Source organism: Nesoenas mayeri, assembly GCF_963082525.1.
Source record: "Nesoenas mayeri genome assembly, chromosome: 2".
NCBI lineage: Eukaryota > Metazoa > Chordata > Aves > Columbiformes > Columbidae > Nesoenas > Nesoenas mayeri.
In genome coordinates, this window is record NC_137543.1 from 89,510,618 (window position 1) to 89,535,066 (window position 24,449).

The 24,449-nt window shown below is 35.1% G+C and overlaps 1 protein-coding gene across 4 annotated transcripts in view; it reads left to right on the forward strand.

The window, feature by feature from the left end:
- The window catches only part of EXOC2 (exocyst complex component 2), a 128,910-nt gene that overhangs the window by 78,511 nt on the left and 25,950 nt on the right, over positions 1–24,449 (forward strand). For 3 of the 4 annotated variants that reach the window (XM_080340025.1, XM_080340026.1, XM_080340027.1), the window contains 7 exons: positions 2,190–2,251; positions 4,923–5,003; positions 5,985–6,044; positions 6,953–7,014; positions 7,924–7,990; positions 9,839–9,955; positions 14,151–14,292. In XM_080340025.1, coding sequence (XP_080196151.1) covers positions 2,190–2,251; positions 4,923–5,003; positions 5,985–6,044; positions 6,953–7,014; positions 7,924–7,990; positions 9,839–9,955; positions 14,151–14,292 — 591 coding nt within the window. Of the gene's footprint in view, positions 1–2,189; positions 2,252–4,922; positions 5,004–5,984; positions 6,045–6,952; positions 7,015–7,923; positions 7,991–8,875; positions 9,956–14,150; positions 14,293–24,449 lie in introns of those variants that run through there. The other variant, XM_080340028.1, reaches the window with a different exon arrangement.

Genomic DNA, 24,449 nt, shown 5'->3' on the forward strand with positions numbered 1-24,449 from the left:
GATTAATGATGAAACTCAGCTAAAAAGTCTGCTGCCTTAGTAGTTTTGCCTAGTTGTTGCATCATAGCAATAGCCCAGTTCTTCATTCAGATCCAGAGTTTCTGCTTTTTACATCCTGCTTGCTGGCCACATATGTTCTGTGCAGGAAAAATTCTTGTGGTAGTCTCTGCCTTAAATTTTTTTAAAAGTAGTTTTCCCAGTCTCTGTGTGAATAATTCTGAATTTGATCTGAACGGCTTTATTCATACTTTTGAACCTAGAGTTCAGATCCCCTGAGATGCCACTATGTTACGTTTGATGGATAATTTTCTCTCTCTCTCGTCCAGCCAATAGCAGCAGCCCTCCTTGACTGCTGCTTCCATCCCCTGTCACTGAAGCAGTTCTATGTATTGGCTGTAGCATCAAGCAGGAGAAAAGATGCCTGTTGCACTGTGTGCCTAATCTATGGGACACTTTTCTTTGTTCTGTTTTACCAACTAAAGCAAAATTTTGCATGTTTAATGTGTTTAGATAGTTTTCCTGGACAGGACCAGGTCAATTGAGCCTTTGGAGAAGCTGTTATTTTTAGGGAGCCAGTGAAAGAGCAATTAATGGATATTCTAAGGAGCCATGTAAATGGATCTCAGATGTGGTTATACCTGTAACATATAAGTCAAAAAGGCTCTTCCTGGATTTCAGTCTTACCTCTGTAATCTCTGAAATGTGAGCTGTGTAGACTGCTCATCTCTGATTGCATCTTTTAAGTTGGCAAAGGCATTCAGGTCAGTTGAAATTTTTAATAGAGCATGCTACCATTAACTATTTAAATAGAACAAATCTGCCCACACACAGGGTTTTCTTGTTGTCGTACAGTAAAGACCATATTGTGATGCTGACACTGAGAAGCAGTCTGTGTTCTTTCCCTTGCATATATGATCACTGGTCATAAAGGTCATGAAAGCCAAAATATGTGAATGCCAGACTAGACAGGGGGTTTACTTGAATGTAAAAATGTAATTGACTGGAATTTGGTGAGCAGTGAAATACGAGAAAAGAAATTTGTTTCATTTGTATTAGCTCAGAACACAATGCAAAAGCATTGAGTAGCCACAAACACTTTTCAAGGCTGACCAGTGCAATCTGAAGTCTTGCAAGAATATTGGTTGAATTAAGAGGTTTACTAAACAGGGCACTGAACAGAGTAGTTATTCTGCACAGTCCCTTAATACATTTATACTCATTAAGCCTATACTTCCATGAGATGTAGAATTGCAGAGTATGAAACCATAACCAAGCTTCTTCATTTAGCTAATTAAAGCACCAAGCGTAGGGAAGATACCTTTCAGCATGCACTAATTCTCCTCTTTTCCTGGATTTTTGGGGAGAGATGGTAATTCACCAACATTTTTTTCATTTAAAATAGTTTTGTGATGTACAGACAGTTCTGATATGTAATTTTTGTGTGCAAAGCTCTATGTCAAAGCCCTCACAAACTGAACACAATTTATCTTTATTCTGTTTACAAGCTGATTAAGCCCCCCCCTCAAAGTGATGATGCAGCATGCATGTGTCCATAGAAGAATTTTGTCTAAGTGCATGAGCTCCTGTTAGCTTCAATAAGCATATAGAAGTTGGTACCTTCTAGGTAGCAGAAGAGAGTGTTTTTTGCATGTGCCTTCAGGTATTTTTGAAGAAAGGCTAGCACCAGGGATTCTTGACACTGAGTGGGTACTCTGAGCCTCTTTTATAGTTATTAAATATGAATTACATGCTCTCCTTTTTGTCTTTGCTAGAACGCTGGGCAGTTGTTCTTCTATTTTTAATTAAGAGCTGAAGTATAATAAGCTAGAGGCTTGGGTTCTTAAATGCCGTATTTTATGTTGTGATTAAAAATTTAAAAAATAAAAACAAACCTGAAGCCTTCACAGTGTTTCTTTATTTTAAGCTTTCCAGTAAAAGATGTGCTTCATGCAACCCTTGCCATGTATCACAGAGATGCTTCTCTGTGTGGTGTCACCAACATACCATGTATGAGTGCCATTCTTAGTCATTTGAGAATGCAGAAAGCTTTGAAGCTTGTAGAGTTATTTGCTTGTATGCCTAGTCATTGCAGTCCCAATGTCTGTGGTTTATCTTTTCAAGTTCAAGGAGTTTTTAATAATGAAAATGAACACAACCTCCCTCCCCCTCACCATTGCTCTGTCTTACAGATATAAAGAGGTTAGCTGAAAAAGAAGATTGGGTTGTTGACAATGAAGGTTTGACATCGTTGGTAGGTATACTTATGTGTCTTGTAGGCCCTTTCTTTGCTGGATTTTTTTTTTTTTTGCAAGTGTAATGAAACTGGTTTCTATATTATCCAAAAACTGAATCATTTTGGACTTTGTCTATATATGTGTATATTGGTGTCTATAATTTAATTAAAATATAGGAAGATAAAAAATACAGGGTTTTTTGTTTGAATGGTTACTTATTCACAGCACTCTTAACAAATCCCATCACCAAATACAGTTTATAATTCTTAAACTGTTATGTCTGAAGTAACTTTAAGTGATAGTGATAATACTAGTCAGCAATATTTTTGAAGGTGCAAAATAGGGGGAAAAAAAAAAGGCATAAGTAAGAGTTTTGCAGATTCGTGCCATGTATTGAGAGACAAAAATAAATGAGAATCAGGCATCATATGTAGCGTGAATTTCTGCCCTAAGTAGGGTTATTTAAATGTATCAGTATAGTAACTGCTAACCTCTAGAATGATTTTGCTGAGATAAACAATAATAACTTTCATAGTTAAGCATCTTGTTTTATGGATGGTTTACTGAAGTAAAAAGATATTTTTGAGGTCACAAGTTCAGTTCACATCAAAATGCTTCATAACTTAGACACTACCATGGAATTGGTCTGTGGCTAAATAAATAGGTCACTTAATAGGTTATAATGAGAAACTGAACTGTAAAGCAACTAATTTAGGAGAGTGCCTACACACAGACAACGAATGACTTGAAACCAAATTCAGATAAATTAGTGAGATGCTTTCTGGAAATAAACAGTAATGAGTAATGCCTAAAACACAGCAAGCACGTTGTAGGTGTGACTTACAAACAATCTGCGAAAGCAGAAAGGGCCTGTGGGAGGTAGAGTTGCTTTGTGTATATTATCTAAGAGAATGCTCTGCAGACTTTTTTAGTTTTTCTTATTTGCTTCTATAAATACACATTTGAAGTTGAGTAGGAGGGCATTAAACAATCACAATATACGCATTGTAGGAAGGAGTGTTGTCGGGCAATTGTAGTGTTATAACCAGATTTACAGCTTCTGGTCTTGGTTTCAGTTGCTGCTGACTTGGGCAGGTCCCTTAACTTTTCTGGTTTTTGCTCTATTCATCTGTAAAATGGAGAGAGGAGGAAGGATCTGCCCAAAGGGCTTTGTTTCTTTATGCTTTTGCTGTATCCTAACTCATCTTTGTTTAAATGCTGCTGAAGTCTTTTTTTGTATTTAGAAATCAGTCATGAATTCCTAGTATGTAGCATTTCCCTAAGATACCTGTTGAGGTGCGCCAAGTTGTAATGGTAGCAGTTTACTGTGTTTTGTCATAGCAGGGTTATTTATCTACTAAAGTAGAGTTAATTGTGGTAATATTATACATTGTCACAAAAATTAACCAGTATAAACAAGGGCCAGGCAGTCTCTTTGGGGATATCTTAGGCTTAAGATAGAAACTGTATTTTAATTTCGTAGGAAATACCAGTTGATAACCACTTTAGCATTTATATTCCAAGTAATAGATACAGTAAGACACAGAAGCAACTTCCTCACTTTCATAATATCTAAAGAATAACATATCTGAACAGCCTTCTTCTCCTGAGAGGTGATGTTTTATTATGTGAAAAAACAAGAGTAGCACTTTACAGCTGTTCTTTTTCTTTTGAGTCCAAAAATAATAAATACAGATTGGCTTAGTGGCTTTTTTCATGATTTTCATGTTACTATGCAGCCATCAGTTTCATGATCCACCTCCACCTTAGCATTTACAGAAATAAAAGTTACTCCTAAGTCTAAAGTTAGTGATATGCCATAAACTACCTGCTGGATGAAGAGCAGGTTTACATGGCTTAGCAGCTTTTTTTTGTCCACCTCTTTGACCCAAATCCAATAGGATGATGTCCCTCTTTTCTAGACAGTGACACATCTCTGCTTCATGTTGCCCTGTACGCCAACTTCCTGCCTCAGAAAAGAAGGCAGCATCTTTTAAAAAAAAAGGTGCTGTTTAACAGGGAAGTGAGAAAAACAAGGAAAAACTGACTGATGACTGGTGCTGTGAACTCGTTTACACTTTCATAGTGAAATTGATACATGCATCAAGATATTCATACTTCAGGTTTGGAAACCTGAAGATACAAAAGGACCCCCAAACCAGTGGGTTATTTTCCTCCATGTGAAAGCAGTTTCAATCTGTTTTTCTTAAAAACTTTTTGCTGAAATATATATGCAGATATCCCAAGTGAAATTATATCCCAACTTAGATCAAGATGTGGACAAGGGAGGGTGTCAAAGGCATCTATAATGTAATTGTCAATATATTCTACCATAAACAAACTATGAAACACTTTCATGACCCTCTAAAGGAAGCTGCTTGGTGTAGAAGTCTCTCATTCAGATTTTTAAAAAAGTGCATTGATCTATGGTAATAATTCTGTAGATAAGTACAAAAGTACATCACTGCAAAAGGGTCCTCTGGTAATATATTAATTGATGTTAATTTATACATAAAATTTAACAATTCTATTAATTAATATATATTTACTTTATTAATTGTGATTTTTTTCCTTATTTGTGATAATTTGGAAATAAAAAGCTTACCATATGGCATGGGAATTTTTATATATTTGTCTAGTATAAATTTGACATGCTTATCCAAAGCTAACAAGTCATTTGCCTTTCAGCCATCCCAGTTTGAACAGTGCATTATCCATTCCTTGCAATCTCTCAGAACTGTCCTGGACTGCAAACCTGGAGAGGCCAGCGTAAGTTTTGATTTATGCTTTTATTTTGATTCATTTTATGTAAATTACTATTGGGTTTCAGAACAAGAGCTGTCAGAGAATGATACAGGAGTTTAGCTTTCTTCTTTATTTTTTCCATGCACACCCTTTTCACTACTGCTAGCTTTTAGAATTCTGTTTGTTTCCTTTGTTAGGGGTAATTGTGTGTATGGGGCAGATTGGACCCATATTTAAATCTTAATAGCTGTTCTTTTGGAAAAATGCTACTAGTGTATTTTTCAGATATCAGTAGGTCTTACTTTATTTACATGAAAAGAAAAAAAAAAGGGGGTGGGGGAGGGCCATTCCTAGGAGTTACTCTTCACTCAGTGTTGCATCCAAAATACTTGCAGGATTTTAAATTCAGCTTTTTATTTCTGTAAACTTTATTCTAAATCAGGAGTCCCAGTTGTCCACATCCACTTAGTACCTTGAGGCCCTGATTGGTTGTGATACTGATGTTTTTTTTTCAGGTTTCAGTGATCTAAGGAAGCTTAACACTTTTCCAAAGTCCTTTGGCCTCTCTATTATGGTTATTATTTTACTCTCCTCCGTTATTTTAATTTTTATTTTTAGCTTGTCTAGTTTCTTAGTGAACATTACTCAAAAGAATCTGCAGTGCATGGTGAATCCTTTTTGTTAGGGTGCAAAGGTCTTCAAATATCCTGGGAAATTTTGCTGCAATTCCGTTAGCCAATGGTATGTATCACATGTACTAGGCACCACAACTTCTTTCCTTTTAGTGTTTTATTTCCTCAGGCTTGTCAAACTGTTTATTGGGACTTGTAATCTCTCTACCCATTTTAAGGGTGGGGAAAAATTGAAATTGATCAGTGGGAAAACAGTGTCCCAGCAGCCATTCCTATACCTGCGTCATCTCTTTAGGGGTAGGTTACTCAGGACTTCCTTGAGAATAAGGCCACTTGAAGTTGTTCTGCTGAAATAATATGTCTGCATCTTCAGGTTTTCCAGCAGCAGAAGACACAGGAGGATGTGTGCCAGATAAGCATTGGGATCATGCAGGTAACTCGAGCACTTTTAGGTATGAAATTGTGAATACAAGTGATCAACAAAAATGTGTGCTTTGTATCCTGCCCACCTCCCAAAAGGAAGTTTAAGTTGATGACTGTGTTATTCCTCTGATATGCTCTGGGATACTGAGAAATGTTTGACTTCAAAATTATGTAGAGCTTACTAGCTGAATCTGATTATATCAAATCCTCGGATGGTAAGTGACATATTCAAAGATTTTACTGGTTGTGACTCTTCAAGATTTTTCTGATGATTGAGAGATACTGAGCTGATGTCATCTAACTTCTGTATGCTACAGTAAAAGGACCGATGCTGATTTTCATCAACTGAAGACGTAGCTTTTAAATTTTCTATCAGAAGCCAGTATTTGTAAAAAAAAAAAATAAAAAAAAAAAAATAAAAAAAAAAAAGGGAAAAAAAAAGGCTAGTTTTCTTTTTGATATATATTTGAAATTAGGTAATAGCATACTTTAGGCCTTAGAACCATTTTTATAGTCTTCTCAAGTAAGAAATCCCAAGCAAAAGAAAAGAGGGATTTTAAGGATACTTCTGTGATGTTTACTTGGGACCAACTGTTCAGACTGAGCAGCTGAAAACTATTAACAATGCCTTCTTTGCAAATCAACAGATTATCACTGCATAATTTTAGCCATGCATGATAAGAACCACTTAGCAGAATTAAAAATTCCTGTGTTTTACTACAAGTAAACAGTGATGCATATGAAATTAAAAATACACATTCAAAAGGTGTAACTACAATGTTACTGTATTAATGTATGTAAGACTTAAAGAAATATGATTGTTCTGCTTTTATTGGCTGTAATAAAAGTGAATTTAAGTTGTTGTTTGTTTTTTTTTCTAGTTCTAGCAGAAAATATAGATCTTGCTTTGTTTCCTAGGTCTTTATAGACTGTTTGGAACAACTGAGCACCAAACCTGATGGTGACATAGATACAGCACAGTAAGTAAAATAAATATGACCTAAGTGTAGTATTCTGAAATTGCAGGTGCAAGTCTCAAATTTCAGTGGTGGCGTGGTTTTATCCTCTCTAGTATTTCATATTTCTTGTGAATACTTTTGCCTCTCCTTAGTGATGCTTTGCAGTAGGAGTAGATACTTTTTATGCCAAATAACTGAACGACATCATGTAGTAAATATTGTACAAAGTAATTAATATGGTATTAGTTATATCTTTTTAAATTGATGATAGGAGTAGTAGTGTGCTGTAGAAACAGGTATGTTGGTTTTGACATGACCTTACGTGGAATGCGTTGTCCTTGTCACCAAGCAGTGTCTATTCATGGAGAAACAGCCCCTCACCTTTCTTCCCTCCCATTTTGATTGATTCTATTGGTGTTTCTGCTAAATTCTTCAAAGTTTGTTCCATAATTGCTCATGAGCCACTCATTTTAGAGACTAAAACAAGTTGAAATAGTCTGAATTTCCAAGAGTACCAGTCATTTCTTTGTGAAAATCCAGAAACTTGGCAAATGTTGGAAGCTGCAATACGCATTAGAAAAAGGCAAGTTAACTGTTCCTAATGCCACTTTCTTTTTCTCTACTTGGAGGACTGTTGGCCGGATAGGTGTAAAAACAAATCACAATCTGTGGTAAACCAGAATAATCACAGAAAATGAAGACGCATTAAGAAGAAAAGGTCTGTAGCTAGAATAGTCATGTCTGTCCACAAAGCTCTTGCAGGCTTTGTGGACATCTTAGGAAAACTGAACAATGTGGGCTGCTTTATTATCTGGTGTCATGGGGCTTGAAACAAGATTCCAGTTTACAGTTCCAACTGTTCATTTGAACCCACCACATATCAGATAATCGAAATCACTATGCTACTCACCTTTTAAATTGTATTCCTAGTCTTTCAGTTGACGTTTCATCTCCAGATTTGTTTGGAAGTATTCATGAAGACTCGAGTCTTTCTTCAGTAAGTCTGGCTTCTGTTTCTAAAAGCTGATGTGAAACTTAATACCTCTCAAAGTTACACGAACGTGGTCTTGGAACAAAAAAAAAAAAAAAAAAAGAAGAAAAAAAACCCAAGTGTTTGTTTATGGTATCTTAGTAATACTGTCTTTAACTAATGAAGTTGTTTTTTTGAAACCAAGTCTTCCTCAGAAACTAAAATGCCATCATTGAAATCAGTGAAAATAGCACTGCTATTAAAGCAGTGGAGGGTTTGACTTTTCATTTATGACCTTCTTTTAAATGATAAGATCTGGTCTGATTATTAGTTACTTTTAAAGCCCATGAAGATATAGATATTCAATAATGAAGGTTTTAAAAAAAATGCTTTACTGAGAGAGTAAGTATTGATTATTTGTGTGGCTTGTTTGGGTTTGATTTTGTTGTTTATAGGAAGCTGGAAAAACGTATTTTAATGTTCTTGACACTTTGTCTTTGGTTAATGTACTTTCTTCTAGTCCAGTGGAAAAAATGTAGTTGTTGCCTGTGAGAGACCTAGTGAGAACCTCTTGTGAGGTTAATATTCCTTAGTACAGGTTTTGAATATTGTCAGAAGCCCAGCCTTGCCTCATGTACAAGAGCAATAAGCATTCCTGCTACAACAAAGCATCACAGATAGCCAAATCAGGCCAAGCTTCTGAATTGCAGACTATAATAATTAGTTCTTCATATCAACAATTTAAATCAACAGTTTTTGATGCCATGGAAACCAAACTTTGTTGTCTTTTTTTTTTTTTTTTTGTAAGTCACAGAACACTTTCTCTTCTCTTTCCTGATTGAGAACAGAGAAAATGAGTGACCAAAGTAGGTTTTGTCACTGTATTTTTAAAATGCTTTTTTTTTCTCATAGGCTATATACCAACTGATTATAACTAGAAGTAGTAGGCAACTGCACCTCTCAACACCAGTCATCATATTACTGGAATACAAAACTGTCAGGAGTTCTTCTGGGCCTGAAAACCAACATCATTTTCAATCAGATCTGCAGTATTATGATTATTTCTTCGCCAAATATTTTTGTTTTCAAAATAATTGCTGCTGTTCATTTTGAACTTCCATCCAAGGTAGAAAAATATTTTTCCACCTGGGGGAAGGAGAAGAGAAGAGGGAAGACCAAGTCTGTTTAAATAATAGTTCTGTCTTGTTTGGTTCTTTGTCTCTTTGGAAACTACACCTTGTTTCACCAACATCAGGGAAAAGCAATCCTGGTATCTCAGCTCCGGAATGTGTTTGACCTTCTTGTAAATAAAATTAAAAAAAAAAAAATAATTGGAGAACAGAGAGAAATTATAACCACCTGGAATTTTTTGCTAATTAACTACTGAATTTGTATTATGTCCATCTGAACCTTTTAGTATTTTGGAATGGATGAACGCATTTGTTCAGTACCTGTTTTGCTTCCCTTGTTTTAGCCATCTTCATGTGAAAGTGAAGATGAACTTCAGTTACATTTTTGTGGTGGTCATAATTCTTACTATATTTCTTGAAACAAAGTAAAAGCTAGAAACAGCTTCCTGGAAAGCTGTCCAAACCTAATTTTTGTAAAGTCTTAACCACATTTCTGTATTAGTCACAGCTATTCCAGCGAATGCTCCAGATCCCATAGAAAGAAGAAAAAGCATATGTGTTCAGTCATCATACCTGATGTTCACTCAGATCTTGGGGCTTTATTGACAAAAATATTTGTAAACTCCACTTTATTTTATCAGTGTTTTTTTCACACCAAGTCAATAAAATACTATACATTTACAGTATCGGTCATGCTGATGTTTCTAACTATTATGTTCATTCTTCTCTTAAAACAAATTTTTAGGAACAGAGGCTTTTAATTGCACTCAGCAACTGCCGGTATCTGGAACGTCATACCTTCCTGAATATAGCTGAACATTTTGAGAAACACGGCTTTCAAGGTGTTGAAAAAATAACTCAAGTAAGTGAAAGCACTGGAATCAAGTATCATTGCTTGAAGGAAACAGGTTTTATTCTTTTATTCCTTTCTGTGGAAATTAAGTGCATGCGTTCATATAGCCAAAAGGACTCTTGGGTGAGCCTTCTACAGATGAGTGGGACTCCAAGCATCAGTTGGACACAACAACAACAATATTGTTGTCTGTTTTCCTATACGGCTTGAATAGCTGGTATAGGAAATGTGACTTCTTGTTCAGGGCATGTGTGTTCCATAGCAAAGCTTATCAGATTTCTTAGTAAAGCTGTTTAATGTCGCTGTGTTTTCTTAATGCAGAGAATAAATGATCATTATCTCAGAAATATACTTGATAAATTATTTCATCTGGCAATCTGTGTTACTGATAGCTGTTGTTCATAAACTAGTTCAGGTTTTTTTGTTGTGTTATTTTTTTTTGTTTGCCTTTTTTTTTTTTTTCAAAGAACGAAAATGTCAAAGTGGGCGGCAGTAGCTGTCTCATTTTCCTGCCTTTTTGTAAAGATTAATCATTTTTTATGAGAAATGTTGTGACTTAATCCTTAGGACTATAAAGCTAGTTTGTTTCCAGAAACATTTGTTGGTTGGAAGTAAAATGTTATCTTTTCCAGTACAGAGTACAAGATTTCAGTCAAACTGATGTTTCTGCTATTTAGTACTTCCTTAGTCAGGTTCTACTTGAATGTTGTTTGAATTTTTGTGGCTGAAGTAATTTTGAATAGTATTTAAATGGGCTTTATATGATTAGTGTGGTTAGTGCAGTATACAAAATTACTCTGGATGTTGCCATTCTTTGCTGCCAAGACAACCAAGCGTTGAGCTGTGTACACTTAGTGTTGTCTATATAGGCAAATATAAGACATCTGTTGTGTATTCAACACTAGAATGTACAGGCATATCAAAGTATTGCCATTATAAGTCTGATAGGTTTAAAATTACAAAATTTGAATGTTGAAGTGCAGATTAATTTCAGATCTGTGTTAACCCTTTGAAAGCACCGAGTGGTGCCATACTGCATGTATGGGACACATCAAACAGTAATGCTAGCTGGGAGGATTTGAATAATTAGATAGTCATTTTAAGATGGCATTTTTTGAAGCCTTCATTAACTTTGAGAGGCTAGAAGCCTACAGGAGTTTAAGGGGGTTGTTTGTTTCAGTTTTTTGTTCTGTCACCTAAATTTCTGAAAGTTTCCTAGTTTATTCAACTATTTATTAGATTAATAATTTGAAATTAAGAACTGACAAAATTTTTGAAAAATACAATGTTTTTATCTGAGGAGGTGGAAACAAAACTATGCTTTTAAATTCTGTTAGCTTTATAAATTGAATTTTAAAGCTAATTTTGTTGTGTATATTGGTGAAAACAATCTGTTGTTTGGGAGATTTTTAAAGTTGCCTTTGTTAGAAGGGAAATCATTAGTTTCTAATATTCTGAAAATACAGAAATAAAAAAATGGTAACTAAGAAAATTTCCTTACATGCTACATGCTTGTTTTTTCCTTTTTTTTTCTTAGCTTACAAATACAGAGTGACATGGAATTGCCAAATTTTACACTCTGCTCTAGCACATGCCATCTTGGCATGTACTTATGGTACTCACCAATAATTATATTGAATTTCTACATAACTTTAAGTGCCTTTCTGTGGAGATTCTTTAATTCAACTTTTTATCATCAGTTTAGTCAATTATCAAGTGGAAAAAAAAGTATGTATCCCACAACATCCATCCTTGCTTACTGATTAAGCTTCTGAATACAATGGTTTCCACAGTTCTGATATTTAGATAAGGCAGAGGGCTTACTAGGATAGAGACTTAAAATGGCTTTAATACTAAAACTGAAAACTCTGGTTACAGGGAGGTTCACAGCAGGAAGATAAAAATGAGACAATTGTATATTTTTATGAGCATCTACCCCACTTGAGAGTCAGGAGAATGGGTATATACAATGGGCGTTGTTGAGGACTCTGCTCTGCTTCACTCACCCATCCTGAGCTCAAAATAACATTCAGAGGAATTGTTTATTCTTACTTGTAATTTTTCCACGAACTGAAAAACAAGGTTACCCACCACCATCCTAATTGTACATTGAACTTGAAACAGGTTGAAGAGAACTTGCATGGGAAAAAAGCTTGTACTGAATATGCGGATGTTCTTTTATATTGAATGACTGCAGAAGTGTAAGGTGGAATTACTTAATTCTAAATCACTTTCTTAAGAACCACTGAAGCGATTGTTTCACACATTCTTTGTATGGGTGCATGTTTGCAGGAATTTCCCACTGGAACTTGTACTGTTTTTTCCCAGTAGCTCAAACCTAAATGGGAACAGTCTAAGGATAGTTATTCTTCCTGATCATAAGAAATTGAGGTGAAAAATGTCTTGAAACCCATTCCAGGTTTACATTTCTGTGATCCTGTGTAAGGGGGAAAAGAGAGTTCAGTGAGAATTTTTTGTACATTTTTTTAGTGTGTTTTTTCAAGTCTTGAGTGTCAACAGACTGTCGGGGAGAAGGGAAAGAAGAAGAAAATAGCCTTGACCTTCTCCTGGCATCAAATTCTCAGTGCCGCATGAAAATCTTCTCTTTGGGATATAGATCTTGTGACAAGCTAAAGGAGGTTCATCAGGTGGAAAAGCAGGAAAGTGGTAGTGTCTCTTGTTTCGGAGCATCAGCTTCTCCATCCCAACTTTCCTGGATCTGGCAGCAACTTTGACCTCAATAATACATCTATTTTCCCTTGCACTTATGATCTCATTCCTGAAGGCTTGTCTATCCCTGACTCAAATACTGCAGTTCCCTTTTCTCTTCGGTTAACACCACAGGCACGCCAAAGAAGAATCCAGTTTAGAGACATCCCTGCAGCGAATAAGCTTCATCCTGTATTCTGCAGCTTTCAGCATTAAATCTTTTGTCTTTCGTGGGCAAAGGAGTGATATGGATTTGGTATTCTTGTTTTCTTTCTTTCTTCTGAATTCCTGGTTTGGTCTAGAGCCTTGCCACCTTCCTCACTTTTAAACTGCTTTGCATCTGGAAAACATTTTTTATATATATATTTATATATATGTTATAGTATATGTAGTATATGTAGTATATATATACTATATATATACTACATATACTACATATATATACTACCATATATATACTATATATACTACATATATATACTACATATATATACTACCATATATATACTATATATATACTATATATACTACATATACTATATCTGTTTTTTTCCTTTAACAGTTGAGGAAAATGAGTAATAGTTTAAAAGTTTTATTTCACTATTTCTTAAGCTCCTACTTATGAGCATAAATACATTTAAACAGTAGTCAAATGGTATTTTCAGCATGTTTTATTTGCATTTAGCATCCATTATCATGCTAAAATACTGACTTTCTTCTTTAACATTTGATGATACACATTGTGTTCCAGAATTATTTTAGAAGCTACAAGTGGTACCTGTGTTTAATAAAAAAAGTTGTGTATAAAATCTACAGTTGTTCAGATACAATGAGAAAATTGTGTATATCTCTTTAGCTTTCTGTGGCTAAGTTGTATGAATTACTAAAAGTTGCATAAAGAGCTGTTAAAGAGAAAATTTCTGCAAGTATTTGCGAGGTGCAGCTTATTCGTCTATTGTATGGCAGTGCCTTGAGGTAGAGGAGCGGGAAGTTCACATGTACGCTTTCAGAAGGCAGAGACTCCTAAATAAATCTATGTATTTTCTAAGTGTAGAGCAGATGGTGAGAAAACGTAATATTACAATTAGTAGATTTTAAGTATTATATGAAAATCTTCATGTTTCAGGATGCAAATTGTTATGGGCATATTTAAAGCATTGGTAAAATTCAGTTGTTTACTTGGGGCAAGATCGAGACCTCCAGACATACAGGAAAAAAAAAATCATGCCATTAGACAATTACAGTGTGATCTGCCTGCTTTGGCATTTCTTCAACCTTTCCCAACAACATCTGTTGCTGAGCACGATCAGAAAAAAAGAAATTATACTGAGTAGGATGGACAGATAATATGGAAATTCCTAGGTTTTTATATATGCTTTACAGAAAATTGAAGACGACATAATGTAAGTTTTTTCATTATGTGACTCAATTATTGTAATTAATGACTATTTATTATGTTCTTTCTCTTTTGTTTTGTTTTGTTTTTGTTTTTTAGGTTAGTATGGAATCCTTGAAAGAGCTGGATCAAAGACTGTTTGAAATGTACATTGAATTCAAGGCAGATCCAATAGTTGGGTCATTAGAACCTGGCATTTATGCAGGATATTTTGATTGGAAAGACTGTCTTGTTCCAGCAGGTAAATATCTGCTTATTAAACTCTGAAATGATTTTAACAGTGATTGATAGGAGCTAAAATATACTGTACAATTAAGCTTTTTTCTAGTCTGTGTGTTTAACTTTTGACATGTTCTTATTATAAGTTCTTTCTCACAGACTTTACTTAATTCCTAAATCTTTTTTCAAATACCCCAAATGATTAAAGCAGCTTTTATCATTGGTAATCTCTTTAATGCTTGTTTTTTGTGATTATTTTGCTTCATTGCTTATATATAATAGAAGGAATTATAAAAGACATCTTTGCTATTTTTTTTTTGAAATTCATTGAGATTGTTTGGGACTTTTTCCAAAGAACCTGGCCACTTTTGTAATAGATGTAATTACAGTTCTGAAAAGGTAAAATTATGAGAAAATGCATACTATAACAGTAGTTCAACAAAGGATGTTAAACCATTAAAGAAGGGCAGGTATAAGGTATTTAGAAGGACTGAGTTGTTAGGCATTAATTAGGTGCTTTAAGAGCCTCTCTTTCAAGAAAGCACAATATACATGAGTCCTTTTTTTGTTTTAGGAGTGTATACTGTGTGCATCTTTACATTTAGGTCTTTTAAACATCTAATTTGTCATATCTAAAACTAATACATCTAAATCACTTAGCACTTGACTACGTGGTTAATACCAACTAGAAATCAGTTGCTGTAACATAGTACATGACATTTTGAAGGTGAACTTGTATTAATTTTTAGTAAATCATTGATTGACGTGATAATTTGTACTTTCTTGGCTTGATTTTTTTTTTCATGGAGTTGTGTATGGCAAACTTAGTAGAAATTTTGTAGTACTTTAAATTTTGATAGGGAGGTAATTAAAAGAAGCAAGCTTGCAATCTGTGAATCAAGAGCTGCAGTGCTTACCCACAGGGCCTTAAAGACACAAAGATATTCGGGTTTATTACTTTAAGGAGAAGTGTCTCCTTAAGTGTCTCATTACTCCTTTTGTGCTCTGACTGTGGTCTGATACAATTTATAGTGGAAATAACTTAGATTTTAATCTTGCAAGTTTGTCAAGTTTGTATCTACATAATACATAATTTACCATGTTTCAAGTATGCATTTGCATTCCCACCAACTAACAAAGGCAAAGAAGTTGTGTCAGATTTTGTATGCTCATTTCTTGATCTAGTACACTGGGATCCACTTACTAGATGCACATTGCCTTTAGCATTATTCTGTAGCATTTTTTCATTTAAAGGGAATACTAAATTTGTATTAGAGGTGTGCCTCAGCTTGGTGTCCAGTTCATTGTTGGTTTTAAGTACTTTCTCTGAAATGTTGTGGTAAAAATTGAAAGTGAAGATGGTGACTATTAGAGACTCCTCTTCAGGGTTATGTATCATAGTGTTGGCCAAGAGGTGCCAATTTGAAGTAGTGAAAAAGTTGTTTGGGGTTTATTTCTTAATTCCTACGCTAGACATGTTAAGAAGGAACATGTAGTCACTTCTTCTGTGCTTCTCCACCTTCTCCATCTTGATAATCTCTCTTTCTGATAAATAAATTCTATGAAATGTCCCCTGTTGACTATTCATATGAAAGTGTAACTTTGAGTACCTTCAGTTTGTTTCCTTACGGCAATGGTTACTTGACCGTGGAAATATTTGAGGCTCTGAAGATAAAATTAGTAAGTGATAGGGAAAGCTTCCATCTTGGAGGAGGTAAATGAACTTCTGGGCGGGGGGGGAACAAAACAACTCTTTGTGGGGCATATGATAATCTGACTTTTTCCAGACTTCTAAGTATTTTTTTTTTCCTACAAGCTAGTATTCATAAACAAAATTAAATTGTACAAAAATATTACAATTAAGAAAACATACAATTATGGATGATAAGAGATGCAGTTAGTACTGCGGTAGATATGCTGTCTTTTCCTCTTAGAAAAACCCAAAACAAACAAACAAAAAAAGCTCTACTTCAGAGTTCCTCTCCACATACAGCATGAAAAGTATCTACTTTATTATACTAAAATAACATACACATGACTGAGAGTGGGTCACACTGAGTCAAACACACAGTTCATTTGAGGATTTCTTAAACATCAACACATTGATTTATTGAGGAAAAAAAATATTTGTATGGTAGAAATTATCTTTTCTTCACTAATCTTTATGACTGCAAAATTTAAAGATTTTATTTGAGTCATTTGGCTGGTTTGGATTTTGACATCTGTAGCCTTAATTTTAAAAAAGAAAAATAGTTGGTGGCATGGGCAAGGCAAAACATTTGGACCTTAGTTGTGTTTTTGAATGGTGGTATCAGTGATGTGAAGTGTTGCATAAGTAAAGCTACTGGGTCTTCCTTAGTGGATATAGGTGTGCCTGATCACCAAGATATAATAGTTTGGACTGAAGTTTGTTTTGTTGTTTGTTGGTTTTTTTTTTTTTAATATAGTGTTCCTGCATTAGCTTTGAAATAGTACTGGTGACAGTACAAAGGCAATTTTGACGAGAACAGGTTTTGTTTTGTTTTGTTTTATTTTTAATTAAAGAAAAGGGAAAAGGCATGAATTTGCCTGTGTGTAAAAGGTAAGATGTAAAGGCAAATAATCTCCCTGAAGCAGTCTGAAACTTTCAAGCATTCCATCTGGCAATTACAAATTTGACCAGAGTTTGGGCATGTTGATACCACAGGTATCGCTTTTGCAAAGGACATTTTGGAAAAATGTGAGTATGTAAGTTGGTTAGGAATAACATGAAGAATTTTCTGATGAGGAATTTCCCATGTTGGTGGTCCAGCTCAGAGATTCAAGACTGCAACTACTTTTGAACAGATGTTCTGGTCAAGCACTAGCAAGTGTTCCTTTCTTGATGCTCCCCCTGCTGTTACCAAGCAGAATGAAAAAGCTGGAAGACTGAATAAAATGCAGAGAACACCTGATCTGGACTATGGGGAAGATAATGCTTTTGGGTAGATGGAATTGTCTATGGGGAGGATGCCAATACTGGTGGAAAATAAGGTAACTGTAAGGTAGGGAGCAGACTCGAATGAAAAGCTTGTGATGAAGACTTGCATCAAGCAAGGAACAAAGGTAGAACAAAGGAAGAAACCAAGACTTGATGAGCAAGGTAGAAACATAAATTAGAGTGGACTTAGAATTAACACAGAAATTAATTGAAAGGTATTATTCAAACAAGAGACAGACTTGAAGTGGAAATAGAAGGCCACAGAGGTCTGATACTCACTCAGTCATGAGCTTACCAGAAGCTGCCATGGAATCAAAGAAATCCCCTCAGCCTTGCACTTTTGTCCTCTAGGGATGACAGCCTATTAATGCCACTGATCACTTTCTTTGCACAGCTGGCAGAAGTTATGTATATATTATTATATACTTATAGTGCTACATGCCATATATAGGTAATATCACTGAGAAACACAGCAGTGGCCTAAATGTTTTGGCTTTGCAATGCCATCCACGTTGTTTCTTTTCTGGAATCAAGGCTACAAAAGTCAAGGTCTAAAATACCAGCCAAATGACTCAAATCTATATAAATCTACTGTGCAGAAGGTACATGTATGTATTGCCAACTCTGTTGTTGAGCCATATAGATGAATGCAGTAGGAGAATTTTCTGATTTCTATTCTGGCTTTTTGTTTGCTTTCTTTTCAATGTCAGTAAAAAAATACATACAGAAAAAAACCTACATAAAGACAATCAAGTATACTCCAGTCTTTAAATAATAATATCTTTTTCCCATATGTACATTTGTCTTGTACATATGTGGGTACATTGACTTGTTTCATAAAATGGAGGCTGTTTTGGAGATAACACTGAGTTTTGTATTAAGTGGAGCTATTACAGATTTTGAGAAGTAGTGAAGTGTAATGTGGAAGGGGCAAAGTCGAGACAGGATTCTGTCTATGTGTCCACAGGATTTGCTATGTTGTATAAATAACTCAAGAGGTTTTCTCTTTTTTAATGCTGCCTTTGACTCCTGACAGTTTGAACATCCGTGTTTAATTAGACTATCTAAAGTCTTGTAATATATAGAATATTCAGAAAAACCATATTCAAAAACCTTGATAATCTTTTTATCCATTGGCAATTTTGCAGTCATGTGTCTGTAAGTACTGGGGGCAATACTTCGTTGCATCATATAATTCATGGGGAAATAGAAGGGAAAATAGATGAAAGAGAAGAACCATAATAAATGAACAGTCCTGAAGGAGAAATTAGAATGAAATTAAGAATCCTGCCATTTGAGCAAGCTTTGAAAAATACATAAAATTTTGTACCATGTTACTTTGAGTGTGAAAAAAGCATATGCCTTGCTCACTTAGGCAATTGTCCTGCAATTATCAGATATTTGTTTATACACATGTTTTTTGTTACAGTTTTAAATATAAAGAAGGGCAAATTGTTTGCATGGGGCAAATTTTAATTTAGCCTATGTGCTAAAACTTTTATTGTTCAGTTTTTCAACATACTTGCTCTTTTCGCTATGAAATTTCTGAATGTTAGAACTTGTACACAATGTAATTACGCATTTGCCCTTTTATTTTGATCTAAAGTGTGACTGCTGGTGTTAGAAGGCATTATTATTAACTTAATTAGGTTTATTGTTAATAAATAACTTTCATTTAAATTTTCATTTTAATTTCAATGTCAATTTCTGAGTCTTTACAACAAAGACTTCAATTTTAACATGCAGCAAAAATGAAATCTAGTTTGGTTCTTTTTTTCTTGCTGGAAACATTGTTCTAATTTATTCTATGGTACTAACAGAATTAAAAGAGATGAAAGGAATAATGGGAAACATAATGTTAATCAGTTGCCTGGTATATTTTTACTTTTTGTGTATGTGTGTATACTGGTCAATCCGCTAGCTCAGTATACAAGGTTTTTTCGTTTATGTTCATTCTTCTCTCTTTCAGCAGTGCATTGAGTTTTGTTGGTTTCTTTAAATTCTATTTTAAATACATATATTTTTTCTTAGTCACCCGACAAAATTGGACTCTGTGATCCCTTCTAGAAACCAAGCCTACAATCTTTTGGAGGGTGAACAATATAAAAGATTTCTGTGTGTTAAAGTTTGTGCAGTAGAAGCAAAAGTAGTTGTAGTATGTGGACATTCAATCTTTTAGATTACTAATGTGAACTTTTGCATGAAAATGTCAAATTATTTTTAATAACGTGGCAAGTTTCATTATTTTAGTTGTTTACATATGCAACTGCTATAGTAAGCGTGGTTTTGTTTGCCACACAAAAAGTGGGAGTTCATTTCTTTTTCTGAAGAATTCAGAGATGCTGATCTCTCTTCATAAATTATTTTTGAAATGCTGGCTGCAGTGCAGTGTAGCCAACATTTACTCAAAGTTCAAAGCATATAGAGTTGCAGAGACTGGTCTAACAATCTCTTTAAAATATGTGTCTTCTGTGTTTCACTGGTGTTGTCAGATATTGGGTGGGGAGGGGTTTGTAGCATTTAGAATTTCACATTGCATTGAAAGTTTCAGGTGAGTTCGCACATTCAGCTGGAAGTTGATTGTTTGTGGTTTTTAGATATTCATTCTGTACTTGGCATAAATTGAATATAGTAGATTTAAATCTTAATTTCTTCTTATTTGGCATGTTAAGGGAGTATTGTTTGAAACATTTCAAATATATCAAATGCTGCTCTTATAGTAAAAGATTATGTGTGTCAGATCTGCTAAATCAGATTTGATATACTTGTCACATCTGTTATCTGTCTAATTTAAAAATCTAATAAAAAAACGCTAATGGAAATAGCCTGATGATAAGGTACTCAACAGTTAAAATGAAATATCAAAAGGCATATTTAATTTGTAGTTACACGGCGACATACTTGTCAACCCTAACTTTACTTCTTTTGTTTAATTTGGGGCACCAGCACCTTGCTTACATGAAAGATGACAAGTGCATTTACATCTTTAAAACATTTGGATATAGTAGGGGGAAAAAAAAAAAAAAAAAAAGATAAATAGGCAATTACTTTTTGACTGAAATGTGCAAAATAGTTTGGTTTGAATCTCTGTAACCCGTTAGATTTGTTTTAACACTTCAAATGGATGGCTTCAGAATTTTCTTACTAGATACAGATTATTTTGAATTCCAACAGATCTCAAACTATTGATGTCCTATGTTTAGGAATTGTCTGCCTTTTTTATGCTTTAGTAAGCCAAGTTCTGCCATTTTGATGCGGGGATATAACGTGACAGTTATGTATGTGAACAGGAAGAAAATGATGGGTTTGCAGTTCTATTGCATGTAAGAAATAAATGCTATATTTTTTTTAAGTGTTCAGCAATAGCAAATGAAGTTGCTAAGGGACTTGTCAATTGTGCTTGCTTTCATTACAAAATGACAGTTGTTTAACTGTTTGTGGCACGGTCAGGGATACATTCCACTAGGCAGGCATTTCCATCTAGCTGCTGGAGTAGGAGAGGGCCCAGGCTGAAGCCTGACATGCCTTCATTGAATGTCTTTGTATCTCATTTTCTTGCAGTGTTTCTCGGGTTTCAGTTCGGAGTGCACAGGGAATCACCGTTGGTGAGAGTGCCAACATGAACTACTGGAAAGGGAACTTGGCTTTAACTGCCAGCAATTGTGTGGAAGCTTTTGGAACAGCAGAGTGTTCTTATGCACAGTACTCTTTAAGTACTCCAGTTAAAATATGCTATCTTTCATCCAAACTAACTACATTTGCAACATACATTAGTAAATTGATATTTTGTCATTATAATAAGGAAATATTAGTATGTCCTGTATCAACAATCAGATACTTATTAGGGTGAGTTGAATTTAGTGCCCTTAAATGACATATTCAACCAGCAAGTGTAACAATCCATCTGTTGCATGACTGCAGTTCTTCCATTTGGTTTACTACACATCATTCTTAACAGAGTAGAATCAAGTACTAAAATTTCAAAGTCTGGGGTTACCATATTGTAGCCTTTCAATTAATTTTGAAAAAAAAAAAAAATGTTGCTTGAGATATATGCACAAATTGGACTGCCTGTTTCAAAAATACCTTCTTTTGTGTTACTTCATTTTAACCTCAGGTTTTTCTTCAATTTCACTTTCAGACATTCAGGTTTCATTGCATTTCTCACTTCTGACAACAGTGAGATTTCTTTAACATATTGCATTGGTGTCTGAACTATGAATATTAAGAATCATTCTTGCTGGTGGACATTGTATCCTCTCTGTCCTTGGAAACAGTTGCAAAAGATAAGAACAGAAGGAACTGTTTCTCCAGCTTCCTGTAGTTTCTACTGACAGGTTATCTTTAATTTCTGACTATTATAGAAATACCAGTAGAAACTGTCCTGGAAAGACATTGCATTTTCCAGTCCCTACCTGCCACATATTGTGTTGCACTTGCATGTAAACTTTATTGGCTAACTTCTTGTGTTTCTACACACTTCTTGCATGCAAGATTTTCTGATGCTAATTTTGAATCAAGTTTGTTGTTTGGCTGGTCTCAGCAGACTCTAGACTTGACACATGCAAGCATGCAGTAGAAGTTCATCTGCAACTTAACTATCTTATTTCTTATGCTTCCTCTTGCTTTGCACATGTCTGTTTACTCACAGTTCCGCTTTATAGCATTTTCTGCTATCTAGCCTACCAGTAGTTATTTACTAGACTGTCATCCATATCTCTCCCACCTTTTCTTTGGCTTTACCTGTCAAACCCCTTCCTGTAATACCCTGTGGCATTTCTGTCTGTGCTTTGCTAAAGACTGTTAAGCTCCAGGGCTTAGGCTCCAAAACCATTTTTATCTTCAGTATCTTCCATTAAAAGCTGGAAAACTTGCATTCTTCTCAAACTGCAAAATTAAGTGGTTAGTAAATTTGTAAATTTTCTTTCTAAGGCAGGGTGTATTTTTAAAAAAGGAAATAATATGATAAGGAAAAAAATCTTTCTTGTCTGAAAATTTTGAAGACCTAAGATGGGCTTTGTTTATTTTCTTTGAGAGACGGGAAGAGCATGAGTGAAAAAGCATTGTATCGCTAAAAAGAAGTCCTGATGTGATTCCTTGGTCAGACTGTATCCTAGCCTTGTTGAAGAGAATTGTGTCTGTTCATGTACCTTTTCTAACTGATGGTATTAGAAGTCACTCTAATACCAAAACTCTAATACCAAAATGGGATGATAGTCACTGCAACGCCAGAGGATTTGCAATCAGCAATGTCAGACAACTTGTCTCTTGTTGTCTAGCTAGTTGTAGGAAGTTGTACCATAGTTGTCTTCAGTTTGACATTTCAAAGGCCAGTTTGGTCTTTACCCTGGGTGAGGGTCATCACCTCAGCACACTCTTTGAGAATCACTTCAGCTATTTTAATATTATTTAGTATTTTTATTTCTGTCTTTGATCATAACATCTGTTCTCTGCATTGCTCAAAGCAGAAGATTAATTGAGGATTAGAATCAATGATAATGCATAGAGAAGGAGGAGTAACCATCATTTATTTCTCTTCCAGCACCCCTTATTACACACATGTATGAGGGGATACCCACACTAATTTTGTATTGCCCCAACCTCTTCATTAAAACATAAATAGTAATAAATAGTGTCATCAGCTGAACTATACTCAATGGTCTAACTTGTTGGCATAGTGAATGCTTTCATGTTTACTTTGCATTTGATAGGCATAAATGCCATCTTAATGTTACCTGTTTGGTTTACTGATTACTTTGAGTGCCCCAGTGTTACTGGAATGAGTCAGGAAACCGTTCGGGAGCACTGGCAGGTGAGTTTGCTGGTTGGATAAGTGAGTAGGAATGAATGGATGGAAGGAGCAGGGAGGATGAACCCAGTGATGCTTCAGATGGATTTGGGAGCCAGAACTGAAGACCAGAGGGTGTGGTAACGTCACAATATAAAAAAGCTTAGAACTCCAAGTCAGTAGTCACTATTATTTGTTTTTATTTTGAGTTTGATTATAAGCCAAAAAAAAAAAAAACCAAAACACCTTGGTTTTGAATGAGGTGTTCCAATGGGCTCAGTATTAGACTGCTCCTTCAATCGTTACCCTTAGAAACTAGATTTTTATTATCTTGGTAACACTCAAAATAGTTTCTGCAACAATCTCTAACAAACTGTGATATAATGAAACAAGTGGAGTGGGGAAAGAAAGTCACCTGAAAAGTAAAATTCCCTGTAGTCCCAAACTGATACTGGGACTGTCCCGTGCTCCTTAGTTGGGCTTTTTAGCTTGGGCTTATTCTCTTCCCACAAAGATTTATTTCCACAGGTGTGTTCACTGTAGATGCTTTTCTGTATCTCACATAATAGCCAGTTGGATAGTGTTTGCTGCTCAAAGATCTTGGGACTGCTCTCTTCCTTTACCCAGAACTGTTTTAAAGTCCCTTTGGCAATCTCTAACCAGATTCCAAAGGCATTCCTGCTTGCACTGCTGTTGCACAGCTATCAATTGGGTCCTGGCCTTCTGTATTGACAGAACTAATTTTTTTACTGTGCAGAATTTATCTGCTGAGGGATTAAATGTAGTCTGAGGGTTATCTCTTTATATTTAAATGTATTTGCTCCCTTGGAACACTTGCATTTTTCACATTGCAGTGGTTAATGCACACAATTACATTTCCTGTTTTCAGATTGTCAGTGCTGCAGACGGGATCCCATGGAAGTCCAGGCATCCATTTTAAAAGTTGGGTTCAAGGCAAGCCAATATGCTGTAGAAACTGTAGAACTTCAAACTGAGGAAGAGTTTATTAGATCATACTGAGGTCATAGTCACAGTTTCAGAAGACAGAGTATGTGGGGGGTGCACTGTGAGGTCAAGAAGCATTTACAGATCATGATTAATATTTGGGAAACTTTAGTATGTTTTTATGTACTTATACGTGACTGTGGTGCTCATTTAAGGTTCATCTGTAATAGAGGTTTGCTGCTGTTTCTAGCTAAGTCATAGTCCTCTACCTCAAATTATAAAGGATCAGAGTTTTGTGTCTGATATTTAAATGGGAAGTCCCAGGTTAAAACTTTGCTATTGGTTTAAGTAAACTCAGTTGCATCAAAATTGCCAGACTTGGCTGTGCAGTGACCTGCCTATATGGTTCCTCTAATTCACACTGTTGTCCTTCGAGAATGGTTTTGTCTTATTAACCTTTAGCAGGTTAGAAACAATCTAGTTAGAA